The 25,794-nt window shown below is 44.6% G+C and overlaps 1 protein-coding gene across 2 annotated transcripts; it reads left to right on the forward strand.

The window, feature by feature from the left end:
- On the forward strand, positions 1 to 25,755 carry svilb (supervillin b). Of its 2 annotated transcripts, XM_086128642.1 has the most exons (38): positions 1 to 369; positions 2,273 to 2,336; positions 3,314 to 3,405; positions 3,484 to 3,541; positions 4,109 to 4,257; positions 4,328 to 5,168; positions 6,167 to 7,312; positions 7,857 to 8,030; positions 8,123 to 8,160; positions 8,338 to 8,402; positions 8,481 to 8,617; positions 9,008 to 9,106; positions 10,210 to 10,441; positions 11,116 to 11,614; positions 13,117 to 13,594; positions 14,964 to 15,090; positions 15,280 to 15,336; positions 15,907 to 15,984; positions 16,258 to 16,414; positions 16,582 to 16,677; positions 16,769 to 16,849; positions 16,921 to 17,277; positions 17,485 to 17,643; positions 17,709 to 17,845; positions 17,933 to 18,080; positions 18,155 to 18,300; positions 18,430 to 18,605; positions 18,753 to 18,903; positions 19,011 to 19,290; positions 19,363 to 19,514; positions 20,232 to 20,337; positions 20,406 to 20,613; positions 21,284 to 21,417; positions 21,779 to 21,934; positions 22,020 to 22,163; positions 22,544 to 22,665; positions 23,039 to 23,194; positions 25,051 to 25,755. In XM_086128642.1, the coding sequence occupies exons 1-38, from the start codon at positions 309 to 311 to the stop codon at positions 25,135 to 25,137; spliced, it is 7,548 nt and encodes a 2,515-aa protein (XP_085984768.1). In that variant the 5' UTR covers positions 1 to 308; the 3' UTR covers positions 25,138 to 25,755. The 2 variants fall into 2 exon arrangements, with proteins under 2 accessions (XP_085984768.1, XP_085984769.1); XM_086128643.1 differs by lacking the exon at positions 6,167 to 7,312 and having other exon boundaries at positions 9 to 369.
- The last annotated feature ends 39 nt before the right edge of the window (positions 25,756 to 25,794 follow it).

Here is a 25,794-nt window from a genome sequence, read left to right on the forward strand (position 1 = left end):
TCACCTTCAGTTGGTGGCCCGGGAAGCACCATACACACGACCCGAATATCCCCGCCTTTGATGGCACATAGCGTCCAATCCCCTGTCCCGTTGTTTTGATCATCGCGGCTAATTTCTGACTGTAATCTGATTAGGCCGCTGAGCAGCTTTGACGTCCCGCTGCGCTGTCGTTCTCCGACTCGGGTGACATTGTGAACAGGCTGCATGGTGTCATTGCCGGGTGGTGGTGGTGGCGGTGGTGCTTCCACCGCTTGAGTGCCAGTTTGCGACCGCTCTTCTCCTGCTGTGCGTTATCCACGGTGCTAAACATGTTCCGAAACCCTTGGATGTCTGGTTACCATGTCAACAATGTCCAGTACTGCGGCTCAGGTAAGGCCTGTTGGCAGAGATGGGCACTTTACCCTTATTTGCGTCCTCCGTCCGCGACCTGGGTACCCTTCCGTCATCGTTCCTCCTACAACATTTACTTTACATACACAAAGACGCCCTCTTGAGTACCCCGACACCGCAGCCGTATTGGATGTGGCAAAGTGAAGTAAATTGTCAATATGCTTTCTCCTTGGAGATGTATCATCAAGCAAAATATTCCACCCATCCATTTTCTAATCCTCTTATCCTCACAAGGGTTGTGGGTGTGCTGGAGCGTATCCCAGCTGTCTTCGGGCAGTAGGTGAGGTACACCTTGAATGGTTGCCAGCCAATCGCAGCGCACACTTCGATGAACTTACACAATTTAGAGTAAACAATTAACGTAAGGTGTACAGTATGTTTTTGTAATGTGGGAGGAAATTGGAGTACCCAGAGAAAAAACACGCAGGCATGGAGAGAACATGCAAACTCCACACGGGAGGGCCAAAGCCGGAATCGAACGCTGCACCTGTGCATTGTGAGGCCGATGTGCTAACCAGTCGACCACCGTGCCACTACTGTACTGTGACCCAATGGTTTCTAATTTTCACCTGCATTAATCTTGCAAGTCGGGCCACGCCAGTCAGAACTCACTGATTGTATTTTTCTCCCCGCAAGACTACTTTTCTGCATCGAATATTAATAGAAAACCTGAGCTGTCACTGGCTAAGTTTTTTTCTGTCCCCAGCAACTCTGAGCCTCTTAGCCCGGTTGGCAGCATGCGGGTGTTTCCGAGGAAAACTGAACTGACTTGACGTGCATGGGGCTTTCCAAACTTTCCAAACACATTGCACAAGTCTTGAAAACAAAAAGCATACACATGATCAGTTTTGACAGCCAGAGATCATATGATTTTTTTTTTTTTTAATCTGCTTGTGTCCTGTTGAAGGTTCACTGGGGCCAAAAAATAGACAGAGATTTGTTCTAGTGGTGTCTGGAGCGGTAACTGAATCTGTCTGCGACAAAAAAAGGAACCTACTTCACAACAGACTGCTGTGCTTGTTGTGAGAGTTGCTATGGACTGCATGGAGAGCGACTGACATGATAATCAACCCCCACCCAAAAAAATATATATAAACATAGTGCATTATTCCCAAAAGCAGTTGTTTCTTGTGACTTCAGTCTTATAATCAATGCGCTAAACCCTTACTAAGCAAGCGCACCAACTGTTATTTGATCCTCCATCTTGTTAGTTTGCGTCATATCACGTTGCAACGTGACCCGCGAGGAATGTCAACTTGCACCCATTTGATTGACACCCATGTCACTGTTAACATGATTTTCATCTTCAAAAAGGAACCATACTTGATCATTACAAAAATCTATTAATGTTTGATTTAAGCGTTGCATTGTGTCGATATTTCAAACCAAGAGGTGCTGGCAACCTACAAATTTTAGTAGTTTAGAAGGGTTCATCTAGAATGCGAACGTAACACGGACATAGGCAGTTAACAAAATTTAGTTAGGAACAATCTTCAAAAACACCTTGCCTACAGTATTCTTTTTTAAGACAAGTCATTAATCACGCTCTGCCCACACACAATGACAATCTGGCATCGCCTATCTGTCGAGCACTAAGGTTCAAATTTAATAAGACAAGTTTATCTTTGAACTAACTGCTGAAAAAGGCCAAAATGGACCTACGATGACAACATCAAACAAAAATGGCATATTTGCTGTGTCTTTTCAGGTGTGGCTTCTTAAGATTTTATAGTGGGCCCATTCATGACAGACATTGCTCTAATGTTTCATTTTGATCAGAGAAAATAGCTTTTCAAACATCCCACTGGGCACTAGCGACTCAATTTCAAACGCTAGCGCTGTTATGTGGTCACTGGTCTTGATGAGACTTGTGTCCTAGCAGGATTTGGATCCGAAGCTGTGGGGAAACTTTGCTCCTCAACATCATTGCCAACCGAAGCCTTAAGGTAAGAAACAGCAGCTGGGGCACGGAAAGAAAGTAGGCCTCATGTAAGTAGAAAACATTTGTGTTTTGTTTGAACGTGTGAATGACATGATTTTTCAAGCTAACAACAGCAAAACGTCATTTTACTTCTAATACAAGTTCATGGCAAAAGTTTGAGACTGTTGATTCAAATGACTATGTGGCCAACCACATAGCATAATGTTAGCATTTTAGTTAACAAGCTAAGAATCGCTGACCATCTTCTTCATACCGCATGCTTGGTCATTAAGACAAGAGATGCAGTATGTCAGCATAGACAGCTTTATGTTGTCATGCCGGTCAGCATTAAATGCTGCTGATGAACAGTAAATTCCCAGACACATATTAAAAAAATATCCAAAGCATTCGAACCATGATTCCCCTAAGCCTCTTTTGCATCATGCTGAAAATGACACCTGCAGTTCTTTAAGCAAACACAGTGAAGAGGAAATGCAGTGTTGTGAAAAAGTATTTGCCCTCTTCCTGATTTCGGTGTTCTTTATATATTTAGCACCAATTTTAATATCACACAGACTACCCAGGGAAACACAAAATGTAGTTTCTAAATGCCAATTTAATTTATTAAGGCACACACACAAAAAAAAATCCAATCCTGCTTAACCATATTTTTCACTGTATATCAAAAAGATGCTAAAAGAGTCTTGTTGTTGTTGTTGTTTGCCTTTGTCCCTTTTAACATCACTGTATGTGTCCAAATGTGAAAATAGCTTTGTATGAACAAAATAGTTAACAAAAATATTGTGCCAGGCTGATAGAGAATGTCAAGACTCAATGACCGCGTTCTTGAGTTGAATCGTGGCGGTGTGATCCTTTCAACTCGCGTCACCCTTTCAGACAAGAGTCATTTCCGATCAACTCCTTAATCTGCTAATTGTGCATTCATTTTTTTTCAAGTCGGTTTTCCTTCTTTTATTTGTATTCTCATTTTTGGACATTTAGTTTTCAGAGTGATTTCTCTTTGCACGACAAGGCCGCCCTGGTCAAGAGCATTTCAGATACAGATGCCAAACTGCTGGTGGTACTTCCCAAGGGTGCGCATTGGTTTGTTTGTTTGTTTGTTTGTTTTTTTAGTGCAGTGGTTTTTTTTTTAACAGTACTATAACATTTAGTTTCAGAATTGAAGAAATACTTCGAGGGAGCTGTTCCGACAGATTTCGAGATGAACAGGTATGGACTCCTTAAGCGGGGTATACATAAACTGGGAATTTAAACTGAAATTTTAAAAATGTGAAAGACCTCACTCATAACAAGAAAATAATCGGGGTGTACTCAAAATAACCAACACACCACCAAACATAGAACCAAGTCTTGTCTTTGAAGCCAAATGTCTGTCATAGTACCAAAAGTGATCCGGGAGAGTATTGTCACAGGACGAAGAATCATAGTAGAAGAAAAAACTGTGGCCTTGTCATTTTTATTGCGGCGAATGACTGGTGAGACATGTTGCACAAGCACACAACACAACAAGTTGCTCTTCTAGTTGTGCTCAGCAACAAGTCGTTCAGTATCAATTCACAATCTTCCTTTGGTTCATTCCAGTGCAGTTCAGATCACAAACATCAGGATTTGCCATAAATATTGGAACAAGTTAAACATTTATGATTGACTGACCTGACTAACAAGATATTTCTTTCAGACACGTGACTATATGGCCTTTGCTGTTACTTAGTGTTCAGTATTTGGAAGGAAAACAAAATCCTCAAATTCAGCAAGACTCTTTACCTTTGATTTCAGGAAGGAGAGGATGGCCCGCCGTCTGGAAGGGATTGAAAGTGACGCTCCGCCAGTCCTGCTGCCTGGCGGTTTGGTTGCTAACAGAATGCTGGAAGAGGACCCACATCGGTACACGAGGGCCTCAGACCCCTGCGATCCTTGTGTGATGGGTGAGTTGACGCAGGACCTTGCTGTACTCTGTTAACTGAAATATCCGAAAGATTTGCTTATTCTCGACAGCAGTGAGGCGCCTCAGTCGAGAAGAGCTGGACGCACCCCAGAAGCCTGTGACATCTCCACAGTGCCAGTCCAGAGCTGGAGTCAGCCGCACAGAGGCAATGTTGGTGTATGTCGACCCTGTGACGTTATCTACCTCATCGACACCAGCGTCCACACCCTCAGACGCAGCCGATCTGAAATCCAAGGCCGAGCGCATCGCCCGCTACAAAGCCGAGAGACGGAAGCAGCTCTCAGAGCGGTACGGCATCCTTCTCGACCAGGAAGCAGACATTGATTATGCATCTCACTACCGTGTGCGACTCGACCAAGATTCCGCTGCCGACAGACACTCAGCTGGAAGGCGAGATAGACCAGAAACAGAACCGACAGAAGATGAAACTGGTGGCCCGTACCGCTCTGGTGTGGGCAGAGTTTCCATGAGGACTTACCCAGACCTTGCATCCGCAATTCCACCAGGCCCAGTCAGCACAAACCAAGCTTCAGCCCCTACGCAAGACACCAGATTCTTAGAACGGGAAAGAGCCATGAACATGGAAAACTACCGGAGAGGCGGCGCTCAAGAATGCATATCTGGAATCAGGGCCCAGGAGCACTATGTGCCTCAGCCCCAACATCATCATCATCAGCAACAACAGCAGCAGCAAAATCCTACTCACCACCACCACATAGACGCAACACATAAAGAGCAGAGTCCCAATTCCAGTCGGGACTCCAACGTCACAGCGGTGCCCGGGTCTCCTCACGCTGCCCGCCGGGCCTCACTGCCATCAACCCGCTACGGTATCTCACCTGGGGATTGGTTCATTGAGCAGCAGGCACAAAGCATCCTCAAAAGGCAGGGGTGAGTTCATAAAATGTCACCTTGATTTTGTTCTGGTCTCAAGGCCGAGGGCTCTTTCAGCTTGCTTGGGGTTTTGACGAACCGAGTAAAGACCGCATGTCTCAAAAATGGTTTTCAAAACCTTTTATTGAAGAACTGGAATAATGATCTCAGTTTTCTCACAAATCTACTTTCTCGGTATGAAAGCTGAGACTATTTAGTTGATTAACTGTGCATTCTATCATCTTGTGGAAGAGCATTTAATTGTTTTGCCTGACACTTAACGTCACAGGCATCGATAGGTGATCATACATTATTTGTACCAAGTAAATGATCTTTTTTTGACCATTTAAATGAAATTAGATAATGTCCCGCAACACACCTGTTGATCTCTCCTGACACACTAATGTGCAGGGGTTGGGAATCATTGATTTCGACAATTAGCTGCATCACGAAATCCAATGTCTGTAGTAAATAGTTTTATCCAGCTTTCAATGCCGAAGTAAGCCTCGCTGCCGAAGTGTTGCCTCTGTAACCCTCTCATTCTGATCCTGACTGTACCAGAAGACATAACTAGCTTGACCAAACAGTTGACGATCATGAGAAGAAGTATCGGTGACAGTTTGACATTGTCCGTAGCCTTGCTGTCCTGTCAAAGAGCGACTGTACTCATAACACAGACACTCGTCAACTGGTCGTCAAGGTAGGAAGTAACAAGGAATCATCTGAACATTAACTTTGACTGATTGTACCTCACATAATCACTTCAGACGGTTTGAATCCAATGACTCCTTCCTAACAGTCCTTACCTTTATGTTTTTTTTTTGCCATGGGTAGCGTCTGTGTCAAATTAATCCACCAATGGAGCGCTGGTGAGATTTCTAGCCAAACATTTAAAAATAATAATTTTGCAGTTCACCTACCTTACACCAGGATTGAATTTCTTGACTGGCTAATTCCTTTGAGCGTGTTTTGTTTTTCATGCTTACTGACTCCCCTTGTACATTCCTTTGCCTAAGAATCAGAGGCAGTACACAGAGGCCTCCTGAGTGGAGAACAGACAGACACCACAGCACCAGACACAGAACTCAGGAGAACCCGCTTGCACACGGCCCGGAATCCGGACAGTATAGAACTGTTCCTCAGCCTCGCCCCAGTCCAGGTCACTCTCATTCTACTCACGACTACCAACCTTCCATTGACTACCAAAACCTCCCCATGTCCACCGGCCAACTCCACAGTCCCCCGGAGATCGGGGGATCACGAAGGCGAGTGAGCGCTGACCAAATCCACGCAGCCCACAAGGAGGCAAGGCTGGAGGCAAGGTTGGAGACCCAGCAAGCCTCCAAAGAAGAAGTCCACACAGAAGGTCTGTTGAAGAGCCGGAAAGCGGTTTTGCCATCCGAAATCCGCAAGCGAGAAAAGACGGCAGATGATCCTCACAGAGGTCCAAACAAAAATGTGGAGAGTCAAACTAACAGCCCGGAACAGATGATACTTAGTCGAGAAGTTGAGGAACCCTGGCATTCACCCAGAGAGCGAAGACGGGAAAGGAACACAGAGAAGATCCGAGAACGAAGGAGGCATCGTCCCTCGGGTCATGAGACTCAAGAGGACCGAGTGTTAAGACTAGTGCACACGGAGAATGCCTCGGACACCTTCAACCATCCAGAGTCACTCATGCTTCAGACAGAAATCAGATGTGCTGAGGAAGATCTTCCACGACAGTATCAGTACAACTCCTCAAGGAAGCCTCAGGAGTCCAAAGGAGAACACCAGACACGACAAGAAGCTCATCTGATGAGAGTGGAAGAGGCCCGGCGGTATGAAGTCTCAAAGCCTCAAAGGCAGCAAGAATTGCAGAGGAGCGACTCAGCTATTTATCTTCAGAAGGGTTCTTCTTTACCTCAGGCCAAGCACAGAAGCACAGAAGCAGGTGGAGGGCCTAAACCCAAAACACGAATCCGCTCCATGTCAGACATCGGTATCAGCGAGGATTCTGTCATGTACCGGAGGCAGAGGGCTACCGCCACCCACGAGACCTCCTCCAGGCCTGTGCCTTCATCAGGGGCGGCTAATGGCGAGATGGGAACCTTGGACACTCGAGTATCAGTGGCCCAGCTGCGACACTCTTACCTGGAGAACGCCAACAGAAAGCCTGACTTGTAGGTTCGCTGGCATGGGCTCTGTCGTGTTCGGTTGCATGACTAACTCAGCAATAGGATGCTATTCCAATCCATAACACATCAAACAAGAGCAGTTAAATGTAGACCTCCACCAAGGCTAACATTTAGGATGCTGATAGGAGGCCGAGGCCCCTCGCATAAACTCAACAAATGACAACATGATTTGTGTCTGAACAGTAAACTGAACTTCAAATCAGGATTCAAACTTGGTTTCAGAATGGACCTTCCGACACTGCATTCACATGGACAAATAAACCAATGAACTTTTGCGGCAGAGACAATGTGATGGTCATACTTTGAAACCCAAACATCAAATTCTAACCTTAGTTTGGGAGCTTAATTTGAAACCGTAACCCTTCTTTGAAACCCTAACCCAGACGGGAAGCCCTAATCTCAAACACTAATCCATGTTTGAAGCCTCAACCCAGTTTTGCATGCTAAGTGTGGCTAACTGCTACCCGCCATTGTTACATTTGCACCCTCAGCTGAACTTGCACTCTGCCTCATTCTTTGTCAATCAAAGCGAGAGCACCCATTTCTCAGCGATGGAAGTAGATCTTGTAGCGAGTGGCATGGATCCCTCGGGGGACCGAGCTGCTCGGAGGCCCCGCCGCTACATCACACCGGGGGATGGCCGCATGTCTGAAAGGAGTCGGACTCAACCAATCACATCTGCGGAACGTTTGGAGACTGACAGGTGCGAGAAGGCAGTCCTCACAGAATACTCTGAGAAGTTAAAATTCTGATTGGATGTTGAAAAGCTATCATGTTTTTTTTTTTTTTACACAGGTCCTATCTTAGTCCAGCACTGGTGCAAGATGTTGAAGGTGATTTCTAATCTGACCATTCATGTACATGCTGCAAACCCTAACCCTTGTTTGAAACCTTTGTAACTATAATCTTGGCTTCCATGTGAAACATTAACCCTTATTCAAAATCCGAAACCTTGGTTGAAACCCTAACCCTGACTTCAAACCCTAAAGTTTTACTCTTCTGCTTCGTAGTGGATGAAGAAAAACTGGACGAGCGAGCCAAGATGAGTGTAGCAGCCAAGAGGTCCCTTTTCAGGGTAAATGACTTCCACTTGTCTACACACATCTTCATGTCATGTTGCGTCCGCAAGTCAAGATTTTGTCTCTCTCGTCAGGAGTTGGAGAAGACTTTGGAGGGTGGTGTTCCCAAGCCTCGCTCTCGAAACGCTGCCGTGGAACGTCGTCTGCGGAGGGTCCTGGATCGCTCGCACACTCAGCCCGTCACCGGCAAGGAAGTGGTTGACGCTTGCAGGTACAAACACATCCATCCACATTTGGGTACCCTGTAGAACCTTTATTTTTCAAAGTTTAAAAGCTCTTTTTTTCAATTCGACATCTAACCTGAAAACATATATGCGGATACTGTCTGTTTTTCTTTTCAGTTGTTTTTAGATAATTTGGCATTTTTACTATCCAGTGATTTTTTTCCCCTTCTCAGAACACGATGTATATGCAAGTTAATAAAAGAGGATGATTGAAAAAAATCACTTTTACATTTCAGAGTATGTATCTTTTTACGTTTAATGAATGTTTCGAATCTGTACGTCTATCTCTGCCAGGCTTAAGTACAGAGTGTGTCGATTTTGCATCAGCAGTAGTTTTCTTCATTTGAGTTTGTTTTTTTTTTACCCCCTCTTCTAAGTGAACCTTCCACATCATCACACACTGTGGGAAGCCACACCAGCCCCAGCACCAGCACCGCCAGTCCAACTGTTGTCAGCGCCACTGTGACCACCACCAGGTAACACAATACAACAAGAATGATCCAACGAAAATGCAAGAAAAAAGGCAGCTACATCCCATTATTCATTACAGTACAAAAAAAATGGCCTCATAAACAATAATAATAATAATACTTTTATTGAGTTGATATTTTTTGAAATGAGGAAGACTGTACCCAGATGTTACTCTGTTGTGACTATGCTGATATGCTGTCCCAACGCATGAGCGCCTTGCTGCACCTTATAGGGGAAAGAAGCTGCTGTTTACACATTAACTCACGAATGATGATCCCCAGCATTCCCGCTTCCTGCGTTCTTTGCATTCTTACAAGGTTCAGATGTCAGAAGTTGGGCACCACAAACAAACAAATAAACAAACAAACAAACAAACAAACAAACAAACACGAATCCTTCACGAGCCATTTCACACACTTCTTAACAAGTGATTTGCAGTGCAACTTTATATGACGTAAATCCTGGGCAACTGGATGACGCCCACTAGGACACTCGGTTCTTGGTATTCCGGTATTTGTATTTGAAACCCTAACCTATTTTGTTAGTGTAACCCAGGCTTGAGACCGCTTTCAAAAATTACTAGAATGTACATTGATAACCTTGAAAAACATCAACAAAAGATTTTAAAAGTATCTTTAAGTAAATGAAGAATATAATTTTTCTTTAAAAAATTGATTCCATTTGTGTGCATCTTAACGGCTAAATTTCAGCTTCACCATGTTTACTTTGAACTCTGGTCTCCACTAACTGTCCCAAGTCTACAGTTCACCTACAGGTTTTATATTAAATCAGATTTTTTTTTTTTTTTTACGTATTCAGGACCATTCAATGATTTGTAGAAAAGTCTCAGGATTTTGAAAATCTATTCTACAGCTAATTGGGAGTAAGTGCAAAGGCTTCAGGCCTGGAGTACCGGTACTATGTTCTGATCTCTTTGTTGTGGTCAGAACCCGAGCTGCAGTGTTTTGAATGAGCTGCCGCTGTTTGATTTTTATTTTTTTTTTAGGTATTGTGCTTTTGTTAGTGTGAAGCCCTTGAGTTGCCTTGTGTATGAAATGTGCAATATAAATACATTTGCTTGGCCTTAACACTTGGACCCTGTCCTCAGTATCCAAGCAGCTCCAGCCCCCCAGGAGACGGTCCAGGAGACCCAGGAGGACGAGACCCCTGAAGTGGAGGGGGACCACCTATCCACTCTCAGCTTGGCCGAGAAGATGGCCCTCTTCAACCGGCTCGCCCATCCGGCGGACGATGTGTCGCCGAAGAGTGACACCGCCCGCCAGCGCCGCGCTCTTGCCCGCTTTCAGACGCAGCCCATTACCCAGAGCGAAGTGGAATGGGTACTTTCTCTATACATTAAATACACTGTTCGCAAAAAGTTAAGGATACTGGGCTTTCTTGAATGAAGTAAAATTCATTTCACCTGTCAAGATTACAATGCATTTATTTTTTTTCTTTTAAATACAGATTATAATGTCAAATTATTCCATGAATAAGATGGTGTCCTCACAGGTGACTGAGCCTCCAGTTGGCTCCTCAGTCGACATTATTGAGTCAAGCAGGAAGAACACACATTTTCCTCTTCACTTTTTCACTTCTTGTGGGTCCCTATAATTTTATCCAAACTCCACTTTTCATACATTTTAGGTGTCTCAAAACTTTATTCCATTTCTTTAGTTCATGCAGGTTTCCCAATATTCTTTTGACCTAACACAAAAAATGACATCATACATTTGCCTTTATACTTTTGTCCAAACTCTATTTTTTGTTGCCTGCACCTTTTCCCAATACCTTTGACACTTCACTTTTTAGTTCTTGTAGGTGTCCCAATACTTATGTCCAAACAGCATCCCTTCACTTATTGTCGGTGTCACAATACTTTTGTTCACACTCCACTTTTTACTCCTTGTATGTTTTCCAATTCTTATTTCCAACTTCCACGTTATTACTTCTTGCAGGTGTTCCAATACTTTTGGTCATATTTATGAGTTATGATTTTTTTTCTTCCCTATAGTTAAAACACAGCAGTCAAGTCAAACTAGAGCCCCTCCCCGCCTCCGTGGTCCGCTCTGTGGCAGCTGCCCCCTCCCATGCCTCCATTACCATGGTAACCGTGACGCCTGCATGCAGCAGCAGCAACATCGCCCACGAGGGGGGCACTATCACCCAACAACAGACCCCTACCACCACTGCAGACCACCAGGAGAGGGCATCGCGGTACTTCTCAATTACCCAAAGCAAAGGGGACCCAGGCCACCCCAAACTCCGCCCCAATAGCTCTGAACAACAACTGGGGGGACTCCCTTCTCCCGCCCCTTCTTCCGGCACTCTTCGCCGGCATCAGACGGAGGCGGAGGAGCACCACAAGGAGGAGGCGCATCCCAGCCCGAGAGCCTTCGGCGATACCCAGGAGAAGAACGCAGAGGGGGGAGGAGGACAAGAAGGAAGAAGCCACCACCTGGGAGAAGAGGCAGCAGGAGATGGTGGCAGCATCAGCCAAGAAAGACTCTCAGGTAGGAGACTAGTTTGGTGACTGAACAAAAGGGAAGCCGAGAAAGGGCGGTGGACCCTCCTCATTACCCTCATTGTGCTCCCACACATCATTGCTCGCTGAGCTTGCCTCAGCAATGTGGGGGGTAAAGGAGCCAGAGGGACAGTTGTATTTATTTGGGACGCATCTCATTAATATTCGGCTGTACCGCGTGGATCCCTTTGTCCCCAAAAAGATGGAGCTAGCAACACGTTTCATCCTTAAGGCGGCCAGTTGCGGTCAGTCGGATTACGCCAATTGGTTATGCAAGGACACAATAGAGACGTAAAACCCTAGTTACCTCGGCTTTGTTTTACAAATGGAATATCATTAGAAGGCGAATCAGTCACACTTGAATAGGTTTTACTGGATCAGACTAACCTCCGCCAAGGAAGATCAGCACCATAACAGATGACAGTTTAGAGAAATCACGCATCAATTAACTGTCACTGATGGTGTAGCAACGTGTCAGCCAGTTCTTTGTATGTGTGATGCCATTTACTAGCCAATAGTCCAGGATATATCCCATCCTTTTAGTGTTCGGAGTTAGGGTTCGACCCAAACACTAAACAATGACCAAACATAACTTCATTGTTGTCCAGTTTATTGGGGATGGTGTAACTAGTTCATCCCTACTGACCGCCAGAGGCAGTGCTGAATGTTCCCATCACGCATGTGCAGTCCGATTTCTGTATAGAAAATAGTCACCCGTGACCCTTGGATGACCCTGGACGGGTGTAAATTACGGTGTCACCAAAGGTTTGTTTCCTACGGAATCTCGCTTTACATGAAAATTCCGAGTGGCAGAACGCTCTGGCAGCTATTTGGGGTTTGTAAGAACCATATTTATTGATGTAACTTTTGGTTCCATGAGTGGCCAACAGTCGGAAACGAGTTTTGCTGCAATTTGAAATTCAAATTGCAGATGAATAGCGTTGCAATGTCACAGATGAGCTTTCGCAACAAAAAATTGGATTCTGGGTCCGAAGTGAAATCCGGAAACCCATTGCCAAGCCATATCGGCACGGTCAAAACAGTTTATACGCTATATTGTGTTTTACAATAATACTATATTCAATAATAATACAATAATACTATATACTATATTCATAATTTACTGGCTGAAAAGTGATACATGACGAGTCTCTGCACAAGTGCAGTCAATGATTGATCATTGGCAGTAGTTTCTCAAGTATCCACACCTTTTTTATTTCTTGCGTGTCTTTTTCTCCAATTATAATACAGCTACAGTAAGTAGTTCAAAGTTTGGGTTTTGTTTAAGGGTTTGGGCTTTGGGTTAGCTAGCCTTATTCCCAGAAGCAGCCTAGCAGCACCTAGGAGGTTTTTGGGTTCTGGGGAAGAGGGATAAAAACTCATGTCATAGTTTTGGGGTTTGGTATCAGGGGTAGAGTTAGGCATTAGGGGTTAGAGTATTTGCTGTGGTATTACAACTTCAGCCACATATTTTGTGTATTAATCTTTCAGATCTGCGGGATTGCACAGTGTCACCGAGACCTTTGATCAGCACAGTGTCTTCCACGATATTTCAAGTCTCAAGCGCCCAGCAGACCCATCCTGTCATTCAGCCTCCCCCGACTCCACCCAAATCCTTCCTGCCGCAAACCCACGCAGAGCCACCGAAGCCCCACTTATACGTACAGCCATCCCAATCCCCTCTGACGTATCCCAAACCATTCACTCAGCCCCAGCAGAGCCAGGCCAAAATTCAGGAACTCCTCTCCAAGCCTTACCTTCAACCGGACCCTCAGCCCCTACCCAAACTGCAAGTGCCTCCGCCGCCGCCGCCGCCAAAACCACAGGGTTTCCCCCACGCGCTGGTCAAGTCTCAGTCGTTGCCGCTGGAGCACAGCCCCAGCGACGACTACAGCAGGCTGTCTCCCACGGGTTCCGCGGACCGGCTACCTTACGGCATGTCCAGCAAACAAATGTCCATCAAGGAGAGGTGAGTATCCAGATGCCGTAGGTCAAAATACCGGTACATCGATTGTCGCCAAAAGGACGAAACGCTGTAGCGACCACTAACGGGCCAAGTCAAAAGGAAATGGAAAACATTCAAGGCGTAAGGGATTCGCGTCAAGGCGCTAGATTTATTGCATATTGTTTCCAAAAATGCCATTCCTAGGTTGTGTTAGGATTTGACAGGTTAGAATTAGGAGTAAGTGAGAAGGCTCGAGTGTTATTTTTAGGTATTAAGGTTACGGTTAGGTTTAAAATGTATTTTGTGTTAGGCTGAATTTCCGATGTTGCTTTCTGTGACCGTTCAAGAAGCAGTTGAAAATGACTGAATCAGACACTTGAGCTCCATTAGCTTTTATGCATCCACAAACTCACTCAGGAGATGTGATGACACACTTTCTCTTCTATCAGCTTTCCTCGTTCAGTCGTGCTTGATGTGACCTGAATTATCACCCTTGAGTGATTGCTATTTTCATGAACTACACGAGTAGTAGTAGTAGAAATACCGTGGATCTAAAAAGTCTACACACCCATATTCAAATGCCAGTTTTTTTTTTTATTTAAAAAAAATACACCAAGAGAAATAATTTCAAAGCCAGGAAAGGCTGCAAGAACATCTGACCTTTATTTGGGGCGATTCACGGGCACATCATACTCAAGTGCTAAGTTCACACAAAGTTTCAATTAAGTATTTTTAAAAATTGTATTGCTGCGATTGGCTGGCAACTGGTTCAGGGTGTCCCCCGCCTACTGCCCGAAGACGGCTGGGATAGGCTCCAGCACCCCCCGCGACCCTAGTGAGGATTAAGCGGTTTGGACAATGGATGGATGGATAAAAATTGTATTGCACTTCCTAAAGTCTTAAGGACCAAATCATCCAAAGTCAAAGTTGTTTTTACAACCAATTACGTCTTGTCATTCATCAAGAGTTACGATAATGTCTTGTTTGCAGGAGCAGTTGAGAGGGCTACCCGATCTGCTTGCAAACATTTCATGCCATGCTTTTCACAGTGGGTGCACAGATGAACGTGGTTCCCTTTATGCGAAAGCACTTTCTGAGATTTTAGTTCCATCAGCTATTAGTATGATCACCCTTTGCCGGTTTGGAGTACTGTATATTGTTTTTGACACAGGCATTTGACGTAACATCATCTGCCATCATAGTCTCATTTTTTTAATGTCCCAAAAGCCAAACATTTGAACAATGAGTGTGTTGACTTATCCACAGAATTTTCATGGAGGGCGAGTGAGAATAAACATGGCCCTGATGGAAGCGTAACGTAATGGCTTTTGATGTTTTTGAGGCACTAACCTTGACAGGTAATGATTCAAAAGTATTTGTGCATTTGTGTCAGAGTGGCCCTGCTGAAGAAGAGCGGCGAGGAGGACTGGAGGAATCGGATCAACAAAAAACAGGAAGTGGCAAATGTGGCATCCACCGAGGCGCCCCGGCAACAAGAGGCTGAGCCAACGCATCAGAAGGTGTGACGTCAACACGCCGCGACAATACAGATCTCCCATCACGCACTTGCCACATGCATTTCATGTTGTCTGCCATTTTGAATTGGTCACATGATAAACCCTGTGGACAAGACCACCCTCTCCAAATATCGCCCCCCCCTCTCTTACCATTCCTTGTATCCTCCCTGAACCCCCCCCCCCCCCCATCAGGAGGAAGAGATGGTCATCCATGACCACTCGGGAGGGTGCGTGTCAGATCAGCTGTGGGTAAGGCCCGCATTTCAGCCAATCACCTTCAAAGGGGCGGCCGTGTCATCCAATCACGTTTGCAGCTTGATTGCACCTCCTTTGCTTGCTGTTCGGAGCACTGGCATGACTTTTTTGGGAATAGAGGCCAACACAATTTTGAAAACTCAAGGAGCAGAGCCGCTCGTTGTTGCTGTACTATGCTACAGTAATAATTTCTTGCACTTAACCGCAATTATGTTACGTGGATTGTTGCTTGAGTTCTCTCAGATCCAACAACTATGAGACAGTGAAGGTGAATGAGTGTGATTTGTGATTGGGTCAAAGAGTCGGTGGGTGGCACTCCGCGGCATGAAGGGTTGAGCAAAATATCAATTGTATGTTTGTTTTTTTTTAAGTGGGGGTGGCTTTGTGTAATTTGAGGACCCATAACAGTGTCAAGACCCGATACACGAAAAGACTCCAGAAGATTTCTATTTTCCAATTAGCTAGGCATGAAACTTCTCACATTTCTGACGTACGTGCTCGTGCATTCTTTCCTTTCCTCCTTCCTCTTCCCTTTCACTCATCCTTCCACCTCTCCATCCTCAGGAACCTGTCTTCTCCTCCACTTTCTCTCCTCCTTTCTCCCTTGGACAAAAGTGTCAGTACATTGAGCATCACGCTCAGGTAAGCAGGGTGGCGGCTTTGATTTGCCTCGCTTGGTATCCAACCTTTTTTTCAAATTATTTCTTTATTTTGGTGGAGATGAGATCCCGGAGAAACAATTTTTTTTGTTGTCATGCTTGAGTGCATCAGATTTTCTGCTTGGTTCGATGCCGTTCCTGTGATTGTTCTTAACAGGGAGGCGACATACTTGTTTCGGGATTAGAGTTCACCAAATCCCACCAAAGCTAAATGTGAGCCTCGCAGACGTCGACAGACATTATCCTATGTTTTCAGGCTCAGCCGGCCAGAAAGGAGGACAAGGGAGCCCAGATGACCATTGATGAGAGGAAACAGATGATCTCAATGCGAGAGGATGCCTGGAAGAGCAAGGGCAAGGGTGCGGCCAACGATTCCGGGCAGTACACGGTGGCAGCGCGCATGGTGAAGAAAGGTCCGTAGAAAATTAGGTTTTGGTTTGTAGAATTTGTGAAGCGGAATGTATCTCACTTACATGGGTTATATTTTACCTACCCCATTTTATGCTAAAAACAATATGCTTTTCATCACGTTGTTTGGATGAGGGCCGACCTGGTCAAATGTTTTTTGTTTTTTGTGCAGGCCTGGCTGCCTCCTCCTCGGTCATGGGGCCGATCCTTTCCCCCGTCTCCACCAAGCTCAAGAGCGGCACCGCACTGGTTGGGAAACCTCAGGAGGGTGCGTTTGAATGTTGTCACACATCATATTCACTAAAGGGCATTTGTGTTCGGTAAGATGACTTTGATTGGTATCTGGTTATTCTATGTAGGCATTGAAGCCAGAGCAGACATGGAGTCCGATAAAAAGCTGGACAAGTTGGAGACCTTCTTGGGACGCCTCAACAGCAAAGGTACATTTTTTTTTTGTTTGGCAGCGGTCATTTTTAGCTGTCCGTAATATTCCGGCTTCTCGTGTCCATAGTGTCCGAACTGCAGGAAAGCACTATAACAGTCACAGAGAAGGCGGTTAAGGAAGTGATGAAGCTGGACGACGAGATCTTCTCTAACTTCTACCGCAGCGTGGCTGAATTGCCAAACATACCCTCGCGTATCGAGCTCAGCGAAGACTTCGACGCCATTTTCGGCTCACAGCAGAGCTCTGGCAGGCTGACGTCGGCCATGGTGCAGCACAAACGCTCTGTGCGTCCATCCAGGAACGTGCAGGCCTCCCGCAATCCCGTCAAGATGCTGGCCGCCCGCCAGGACATACGACACGAGTACACCGAGCAGAGGCTCAATGTGGCTCAGCTGGAAAGTAAGAGGATGTCCTCCGACAAGAGTGAGTGCATGGAAGACACACTCCTGACATTACATTATTATCTTTTAACTTCTCATATTACTACGAGTTAGTTAGTTTGTCAATCCGAGTTAGTCAGTTACTTACTAAAGTGGTTTCGTTAAATTAGATTAGCTGAGATATGAAATTAGCAACCCCCCCCCCGCTGTGTGTCAGTCTGCTTGAAAGTGGTCCCCCTCTATGTTGCAGCGATTAAAAGATCAGAATATTCCGATGCAGCTCTGGCAGGTTTGTCCAGTAAGGAGAACTACAGCACTGTGAGTTTGCGCAGCGTCAACGTAGCGGACACGCCCACATCTAACAACAGCGCTGTCCCGTACAAAAACCTCATGCTTCTACACATCAAAGGTAGTAAGTTTCTTACCTGAGGTACCCACCCAGGCTCTTGTCTCATCTACGATATTCTCTTTCAGGCCGTCGCCACGTTCAGACCAGACTAGTCGAGCCAAGAGCATCGTCACTGAACAGCGGGGATTGTTTCCTGCTCGTGACACCCGAGCACTGCTTTGTGTGGATAGGAGAGTTCTCTAATGTTATTGAGAGGGCCAAGGTGATCTCTAGTTCTACATTACGTGATTACGTCTAATTCATCATTACTATAAGCCCTGTCCTGAATATGGATGTTTGTTTTTTTTAGGCTATGGACCTGGCCATGTACATCCAAACAAAGAAAGACTTGGGCTGCAGGGCAACCAAGGTACAGATCATCGAGGAAGGCGCCCAAGTGCAGACTCCAGATTCACAAGAGTTTTGGACCATTCTCGGAGGACAGACTCCTTATCAACGTAAGAAAGTATCCAAATTTTATCTACGAATGGAAAAAAGGTTGACACGCTTTCTTTCCTGTCTGGGCGATTAGCTGCTGGTCCGCCAGAGGAGGACGACCGCTTTGAGAACGCCATCGTGGAGACCAACTGCATCTTTCGCCTGCTCGATGACAAACTGATGCCTGATGATGATGAATGGGGGAAGGTCCCTCGCTGCTCCTTGCTGTCATCGAACGAGGTCAGCACTGGTGCGCCAAAAACACTCTGGACATCACTTTTCAGAAAGATGTCCACCCCTAGTGTTGGTATACCGTGGCTACACGTTAATATGTTGAAGTTTCACTGTGGCTCACGGTCTGCGCACCAGGTGGTGGTGTTGGACTTTGGCAGCGAGGTGTACGTGTGGCATGGCAAAGAAGTGACGCTGGCCCAGAGGAAGATGGCCTTTCAGCTGGCCAAACACCTCTGGAATGGTACCTTTGACTACACCTACTGCGACATCAACCCCCTGGACCCCGGAAGCTGCAACACCCTAATACCAAGGTACAAACCCTGGATTATTGTTTGGAGCTTTGAAGTCTCTGGCGACGGACACATTTGTAATTGATGTAAAGGATACAAACTACCCAAGCTGAAGTGGTTCGCCTTGAACAACCACTTCCTCGTCAATACGGTAATCATCTGCCACAGGAAGGGCCAAGGCCGTCCCGAATGGGCGATATTCGGCAGGCTCACCGAGTACAATGAGACCATCTTATTCAAGGAGAAGTTTGGGGACTGGTCCGAAGTGAAGCCGCCACTGTCACCGACAGAAGTGAGCAATCAGCTATCAGAACAACAGGTTTGCATCGAATACTGATTGACTGTACCGGTCAGGTTTAGAAACCACAACTTGGGAGTCTAAGTGATTGCTTTTCAGCCTTATTTACCACTGGGCCATTTTTCCAGAAGTCCACAAAGCGTGAGTGCCGGGCGTACGACGCCAGCTTGATGCTGCCGCTCCTCCAGTCGTCTGTCACCACTATCTTGGATGGCGTGAATGTGGGCCGCGGCTATGGATCAGTGGAGACAGAGGACCACATGAGGACTCAAGAAATCAGCACCATTTCGGTGGACGTGTGGCACATCCTGGAGTTCGACTACAGCCGCCTACCACGGCAGAGCATCGGCCAGTTCCACGAAGGTGACGCCTACGTGGTCAAATGGAAGTACATGGTCAGCACGTCAGGTAAGTCCTGCCTTTCACTCTGGGTTCGGTTTACACGCAGTGGATGATTTTAACAGCTTGGTTTTGCTTCAGTGGGCCGCAGAAATAACCCAGAGGTGAGGAGCACTGGACCAGGACGGGAGAAATGTTGCTATTTCTTCTGGCAAGGCCGACACTCCGCTGTTAGCGAGAAAGGAACGTCGGCATTGATGACGGTTGAGCTGGATGAGGAGAGAGGGGCTCAGGTAGAAATACAGGAATCTTTTTTCCTTTTTACATCACTTGTTGCTAGGTAGAGTTCATAGGGTTTGTGATTAGCCTATTGGTCCATTAAAAAAAATGGAATGTGCTGGCCACACCCATGCACTGTTTCAACATCAACAACAATTCAGTCTTTTTTTTCTGGTCATGACACTTGTTGCCGGACAGAGTTCATCGAGGGTTGTGACTGGTTCATCGGTCCATAAATAATATTTACATGCCCAATCAGTCCGAGTTGTTGTGCTGAAACGCATTTGTCATGTTCACCGTGTTCTCTATAACGGACGGTCAGGATTGTCATTTGCTCTGATGCGCCAACTTTTTTATGGATCTCTGTGTAAAACTAGTGTCTGTATAAGATGCTATTTTGCCTGCACAAAGTGGGGCACACAGGCAACCTGGCCATTTCCAAGTTTCCGAGGTAGTATCAGAGCCGCGGCAACATCTGCGTGGAAGCGACTGCCGGGACAGACGTGCCCCATTTAACACCTGCCGCTTTTTTCTGGCCTGTTGATTAAATTGGTCAAATGCAATTGTTACCTTTGCTGCGTTTTGTTTAAAATGAACAGTCGTACTGTAAAAATATTGTCTGTATTGGTGTTATTTAGAAGTTCTCTGTCGATGAAATGGATCTTCACACCTGTGATGCAACATTTTCTTTAAGGATCTGGGTGTGAAAATGTGTTCTTTGTGCTGATCAGGTGCAAGTACAGCAGGGCAAAGAGCCTCCGTGTTTCCTGCAGTGTTTCAACGGTGGGATGATCGTCCACGCCGGAAAGCGGGAAGAAGAGGAGGAGAATATCCAAAGTAAACGCGTATTTTTAGTTCATGATTCATGCCTATCGATTTGTGGCATTCACAGGCTTTTCTTTTAGGCGAATGGCGTCTGTACTGCGTGCGTGGTGAGGTGCTGGCAGAGGGCCACCTGCTAGAAGTGGCGTGCCACTGTAGCAGTCTGCGCTCCCGAACATCCATGATCCTGCTCAGTGTCGACAAGGCAGCCATCTACCTGTGGCACGGCTGCAAGACACAGGTGCACACCCGCCGTGTGGCCAGCACGGCGGCGCTCAAGATCAAAGAACAGTAAGGGGTTTTTTTTGTGTTTCTTTTAATTGTATGATATGAACACACTATCTTTATGTATTGATTTTTAAATGCAAAACAGATGTGCGTTTCTGCAAATAAAATACTATTAATTTAATACACAAATGCTCACAAATATTAAATAAACTTTTACTGAAATAATCCAAATACCATTAAAAAAATAAAATGTCCTTCAATAATAATAATAATGGAAAATACAATTTAATTTGAATGAATAAAATTTCTATTCTTTTTGAGTTTCAAAATACCTGTCAATGGAAAAATGCTGTTCATTTAATGATGGAAGTTATCATGTAATAGATGTCAAATTCAGTCAAATAAATACAAATGTCCCTAAATAAATAAAAATGCCATTTGCTGGATACAAATGTCATTGAATAAATGCAAACCTTATTAAAGAAATTTTAATAAATGCAAATACTATTGAATAAATACAAATGCCAATACAGATACATTCATTAATACATCAATAAATACATCGAAACAGAAGTAAAATGTCCTTAATAAGAAAACTTCAGTTAAATAAATAAATACAAATGATATTCTATAAATTAAGGTGTGAAGAGAGAGAGAGAGAGAGGATGATTAAATATGTTCAATATAATGATTAAATAATATCAAAATACTTTTGGGACATGTTTCCCTTCAGGTGTCCTCTTGAAGCAGGACTCCACAGCAGCAGTAAGGTGACCATCCACGAGTGCGATGAGGGCGTGGAGCCGCCGGGCTTCTGGGAGGCTCTGGGACACAAGGACAGGAAGGCCTACGACTGCATGCTGCAAGGTGACAAATGTCCACCTCACACAACTGTATTCTCATGATACATAGTATTAATTTTGATCTTTTGTCCTTAAAAGGGTAATTTAGAGTTTACAATCCTATACAAGGTCATGTTTCACACCTCAGACCAACACAAGGCAACATGCTTCAGTATCAGAATTCCCAAATCAACGATATTGGAACAACTCCATAAGGACAAAAAGTAAAGACAATGTGAGCTTAGGACAAAAGTTTTGTGACACATGCAGGTAAAAAACAAAAAAAAAGTGAAATTTGACAAAAGTATTTGTACACAGGAAGTGAACATGTGGAATTCAGAGGACATTATTGGGATAAAGTAACAAGGAAATATTTCTTCCTGCAGACCCTGGAAAATTCAACTTCACTCCACGGCTCTTCCAATTGACCAGCACATCAGGAGAGTTTGTGGCGACCGAGTTCTTCCACCCGTCCCGTGCGCCGGACCTTGTCAGCTCGCTGCCCTTCCTGCAGGAGGAGCTCTACAACGTGGTGCAACCGGGTGAGGCTCGTCTCAAAACCAGTTTTCTCCTTCTTTAGTTCAGGGTTTAGACTCAAAAGAATACTGGACTGTGTGGCTTTCCCAGCCTTGTTCCTGGTGGACAACTTCCATGAGGTCTATTTGTGGCAAGGCTGGTGGCCACAGGAGAGCGAGAGCAGTGGATCAGCTCGCATGCGCTGGGATGTGGACAGGAAGTGCGCCATGGAGACGGTGCTACTGTACTGCAAGGGTAACCTTATCCCCCCCCCCCCCCCCCCAGCCCATTACTACTAACCCCATTTCTATATTTTAGTTTATTTTATTTTAGCATGGCTTTTTTTTAACATCACATCAAGTAATAAACCAGCTTACTTAATTAACACAAGGTTAACCAAGGTTTACCATTCAACAATATGTGAAACAGACACCCCATAGAAGCTACGGGTATCTAAAACTTATTTTAAAAAAATACTTAACAGAAAATCAGAAATAAATAGAACATTGATCCTAGTTAGTGGGTTCAAACAGATACCTCGACAATAATTCAGTTTTTAAGTTTCCTCCTGACGACCTATCTCCCATGATAAACTTCCAGTGGATTTCAATGGCAGTCTGTTGTGTTTTTGGCAGAGAAGAGTGACCGGAAACCTCAGAAGTCCTACCTGATACACGCTGGACTGGAACCGCTCACCTTCACCAACATGTTTCCTAGCTGGGAGCACCGGGAGGATGTCGCCGAGATCTCAGAGAGGGTAATGTCACGTTCGGTGGCAGTCCTAGCTTGAATGGCGCCCTATAGGAGACCCCCCCTTTTGGATCCCCCAGGACCCTACAGCAAACAAGTAAATTGTTGCGTAAAGTGTGATCAGCAAACATGACATGGCTGATGTAATACACTACAATACAATACAATACATCCTGATTGATATAGCGCTTTCACAACAGCTACAGCTGTAACTAATAGATCAGTGATTCTGAACTGTTGGGTCGGGAACCTAAAGTGGGTTGACTGGTTGTAAAAAATTACAGGTGTCTATCGTTTACAACAGTACCGACATTTCAAAGGAACAGATGAAATTTTGGACCAAAGAGCTTCTCCTTAAAAAGCCATTGCTGTGTCTGCAGGAAGCAGAGGTGTGCAACCAGATCATCTTGGTCGAGGACGTACTGGCCCGGCTCAGTCGGAACACATTCCCGCTGGACCAGCTGCGGGCCCGGCCGCTCCCTGAGGGTGTGGACCCACTACGCCTGGAGATCTACTTGTCAGACCGTGACTTCGAGGTCAGGAAAATGGACGTTAATGTTGCTTTTAATGAAAAATGGGTCAAAACCCCATATGGTTGCCAACGATACTCTATATCAGTAATGTTCGACAAACTCCACAGATCCCACCAGCTAGCCAACGAGCTAATAGGCTTGTGTGGCGTCACCTCTTTGCTTGGAAATTTAGAGAACGACACAGAGGTAGCCGTTCAGGAAATTATTGCATCCAAGAAAGATGAATTTTCGGACTGAAGGCAGAGCTAGCTAACTCTTTGCTGTAGCAGTAGAAATGGGCCTAGTCATAATCTCTCGGTAACTTGCCCGAGATAACGACTAATGCTCATAAAGGCGTTCAAGTTCTTATGTTGTTCTTTCTGATGTCACTCACGATTAGAATTTTTTAACATTTCAGTCATATTGCTGTTTTGGCTAACACCCTCCTACCACACCATTACACAACATTCCATGGTCCCGTCTCCTCAGCACATAATCGTTAGATGTGGACGTCAACATCACAATTTGGTAAAATTACTCAGAAAGATTTGTTCACAGACAGGTTTTGAGACAAAGAGGCAGAAAAAAAAGTTCTTATTATTTATTATTAAAGACTCACATTTCCATAATATGTCCCCTTTAACTCCCACTTTTCAGAGCAAGTACTAGATGTGTTGAGGTAAGCTTACCCTTTAAACTCTCATACTGCCAAATCACATTTTCTGTGCACGACGACCACCCTTGAAAAATAAGAACTGAACAAGAGGAAGTGTGGTGGGTTGCATTGTGATTGTCTGCAGTTATGGATTTCCTCGCATTCTTTGCGCTATCGTCTTCCCTACTGTCGTAAAAACACATGCGTGTCACTCTTTTTCTTCCTGATGTTCACTTTCCTCCAGATTAATAAATGAATGCATCACTCTCACAGTGTACAACGTGAAGCATGACCAATGATTCAAATGAATGGTGAATAGCAGCTAGCCACACATGTTGGTGCATGTCACATACCGCAAGAATTCTCACACTTTTCTTAAACGGGACCTAAGTGTTAAAAATTATTCAGCCATTCTAAAAATAGCAACACTAAAGAAATGTCATGACAGTCACGATCACTGTGTGCGTATTATTAATTTCTTTAAAGGTAAAATTAAGCTCACATTTTTATTATATGTTGTATGGTGCCCCACGGTGTCTAAACACATTATTCTAATTCATATTGAGTTTGTGGAATGTGAATTCAGCAGCAAAATCCACTCGTCTTTATCCATCTCACATGGGCGGCCATTTTGTCACTTGCTTTCGACTGAAAATGACATCAGAGTTGTTAGCCCAGCTAATGACCAGTCACGGCTCAGCTTGCCAGTGTCACATGACCTAACTCAAAAAACAGGAAAGTTGATTGGTTGTTACCTGACAGCACAATGGAATGTTTGCCTCAGATCTGAGGTTCGGAGTTTCAATTTTGGCTCTGGCCATCCTGTGTGCTTTACCCTCTGTCCTTGTGTGGGTTTTCTCGATGTATTTCATCCATCTCACCTTTCGCAAACACACATATTCCCTTCACCAAAGTGTCCGTGGGTGTGAATATAAGCATTAATGCTTGTTTGTCTTTTATACCCTTGCTCATTGGCTGGAGACCAGTCCAGCGTGTAGCCTGCCTCTTGCCCAAAGTCGGCTGGGATAGTTTACGTATAACCCGAATGAGGACAAGCACTACTGACAAACAAAGGATTGGTTGGATGGTTTTTATTTGACAGAGGTGCTGTCAAATGGATTTATGCTTACCCATTGATTGTTTTCCTTGTGCGTTACAGTTGCTGTTTTGATTTTCACTTTGCTATGCACTTTTATTAACTGGCGCGTGTGTGTGTACTTTGCAGGAGGCTCTGGAGATGAAGAGGGACAAATATGAATGTCTGCCAGGGTGGAAACAGGTCAATTTGAAGAAGGCCAAAGGACTGTTTTAAGCAGGTTTCATTAAAGATGGAACAAGAAAAGCACAAAAAGAGGGAAAGAGAAAGATGGAAATTTACAGGGAAACGGCAAGAAGACTTGAAAGGCACTTCCTGTTGTGTGTCGGGAAATCGCAACAGAAAATGTGTTGGTTTTTGTGGAGCTGACACCACGTTACACAAGTGTGCAGATTTGGCATCATCGTTACAATGTAAATGTTTGATTTAAAATCATGTATAGTGCCTTTGCTTAATTTTCTTGTGTACAGTTTATATAAAGATGGTGGTATAAAGCATAGAGAATCCAAAATGGAGTCATTTTGTGTGTCCTACTTCATAAATGAAAGCACTTTTGAGCCCACTTTAACTTATTGGGATTTTTTTTTTAAACAAAAGTATGTTGTTTCCGTGGAATGAATGAATAAATAAACGACAATAGAGTGAATAGAATTTGAAAAAAATCTGTAAATATGTGAATCTGTGGATGCTGGCCCACGAGTATACTGTACAGGGGTACACTATATTGATTCCACTTTTAACCACTCTTTGATTGAGGATGCTTTCTTTGTAATATTGTCTGTGAAGAAAAAAGCTGTCAGTTCCATGAAATAAAAATAACAGCATTTTATTGCACCATTATTATAATTATTATTAGTATTAGTCGTACTGTTA

This window comes from Hippocampus guttulatus, chromosome 14 (genome assembly GCF_054856545.1).
Source record: "Hippocampus guttulatus isolate MCC_2025c chromosome 14, RoL_Hgut_1.0, whole genome shotgun sequence".
Taxonomy (NCBI): domain Eukaryota; kingdom Metazoa; phylum Chordata; class Actinopteri; order Syngnathiformes; family Syngnathidae; genus Hippocampus; species Hippocampus guttulatus.

Bases quoted from the DNA above. Each gene is read 5' to 3' on its own strand.
- svilb (XM_086128642.1), top strand. From the start codon at position 309: ATGTTCCGAAACCCTTGGATGTCTGGTTACCATGTCAACAATGTCCAG. The intron at 8,161-8,337 runs GTGATTTCTAAT...TCTGCTTCGTAG, and splicing joins ACTGGTGCAAGATGTTGAAG to TGGATGAAGAAAAACTGGAC. The intron at 17,278-17,484 runs GTGAGTGCATGG...TCTATGTTGCAG, and splicing joins GAGGATGTCCTCCGACAAGA to CGATTAAAAGATCAGAATAT.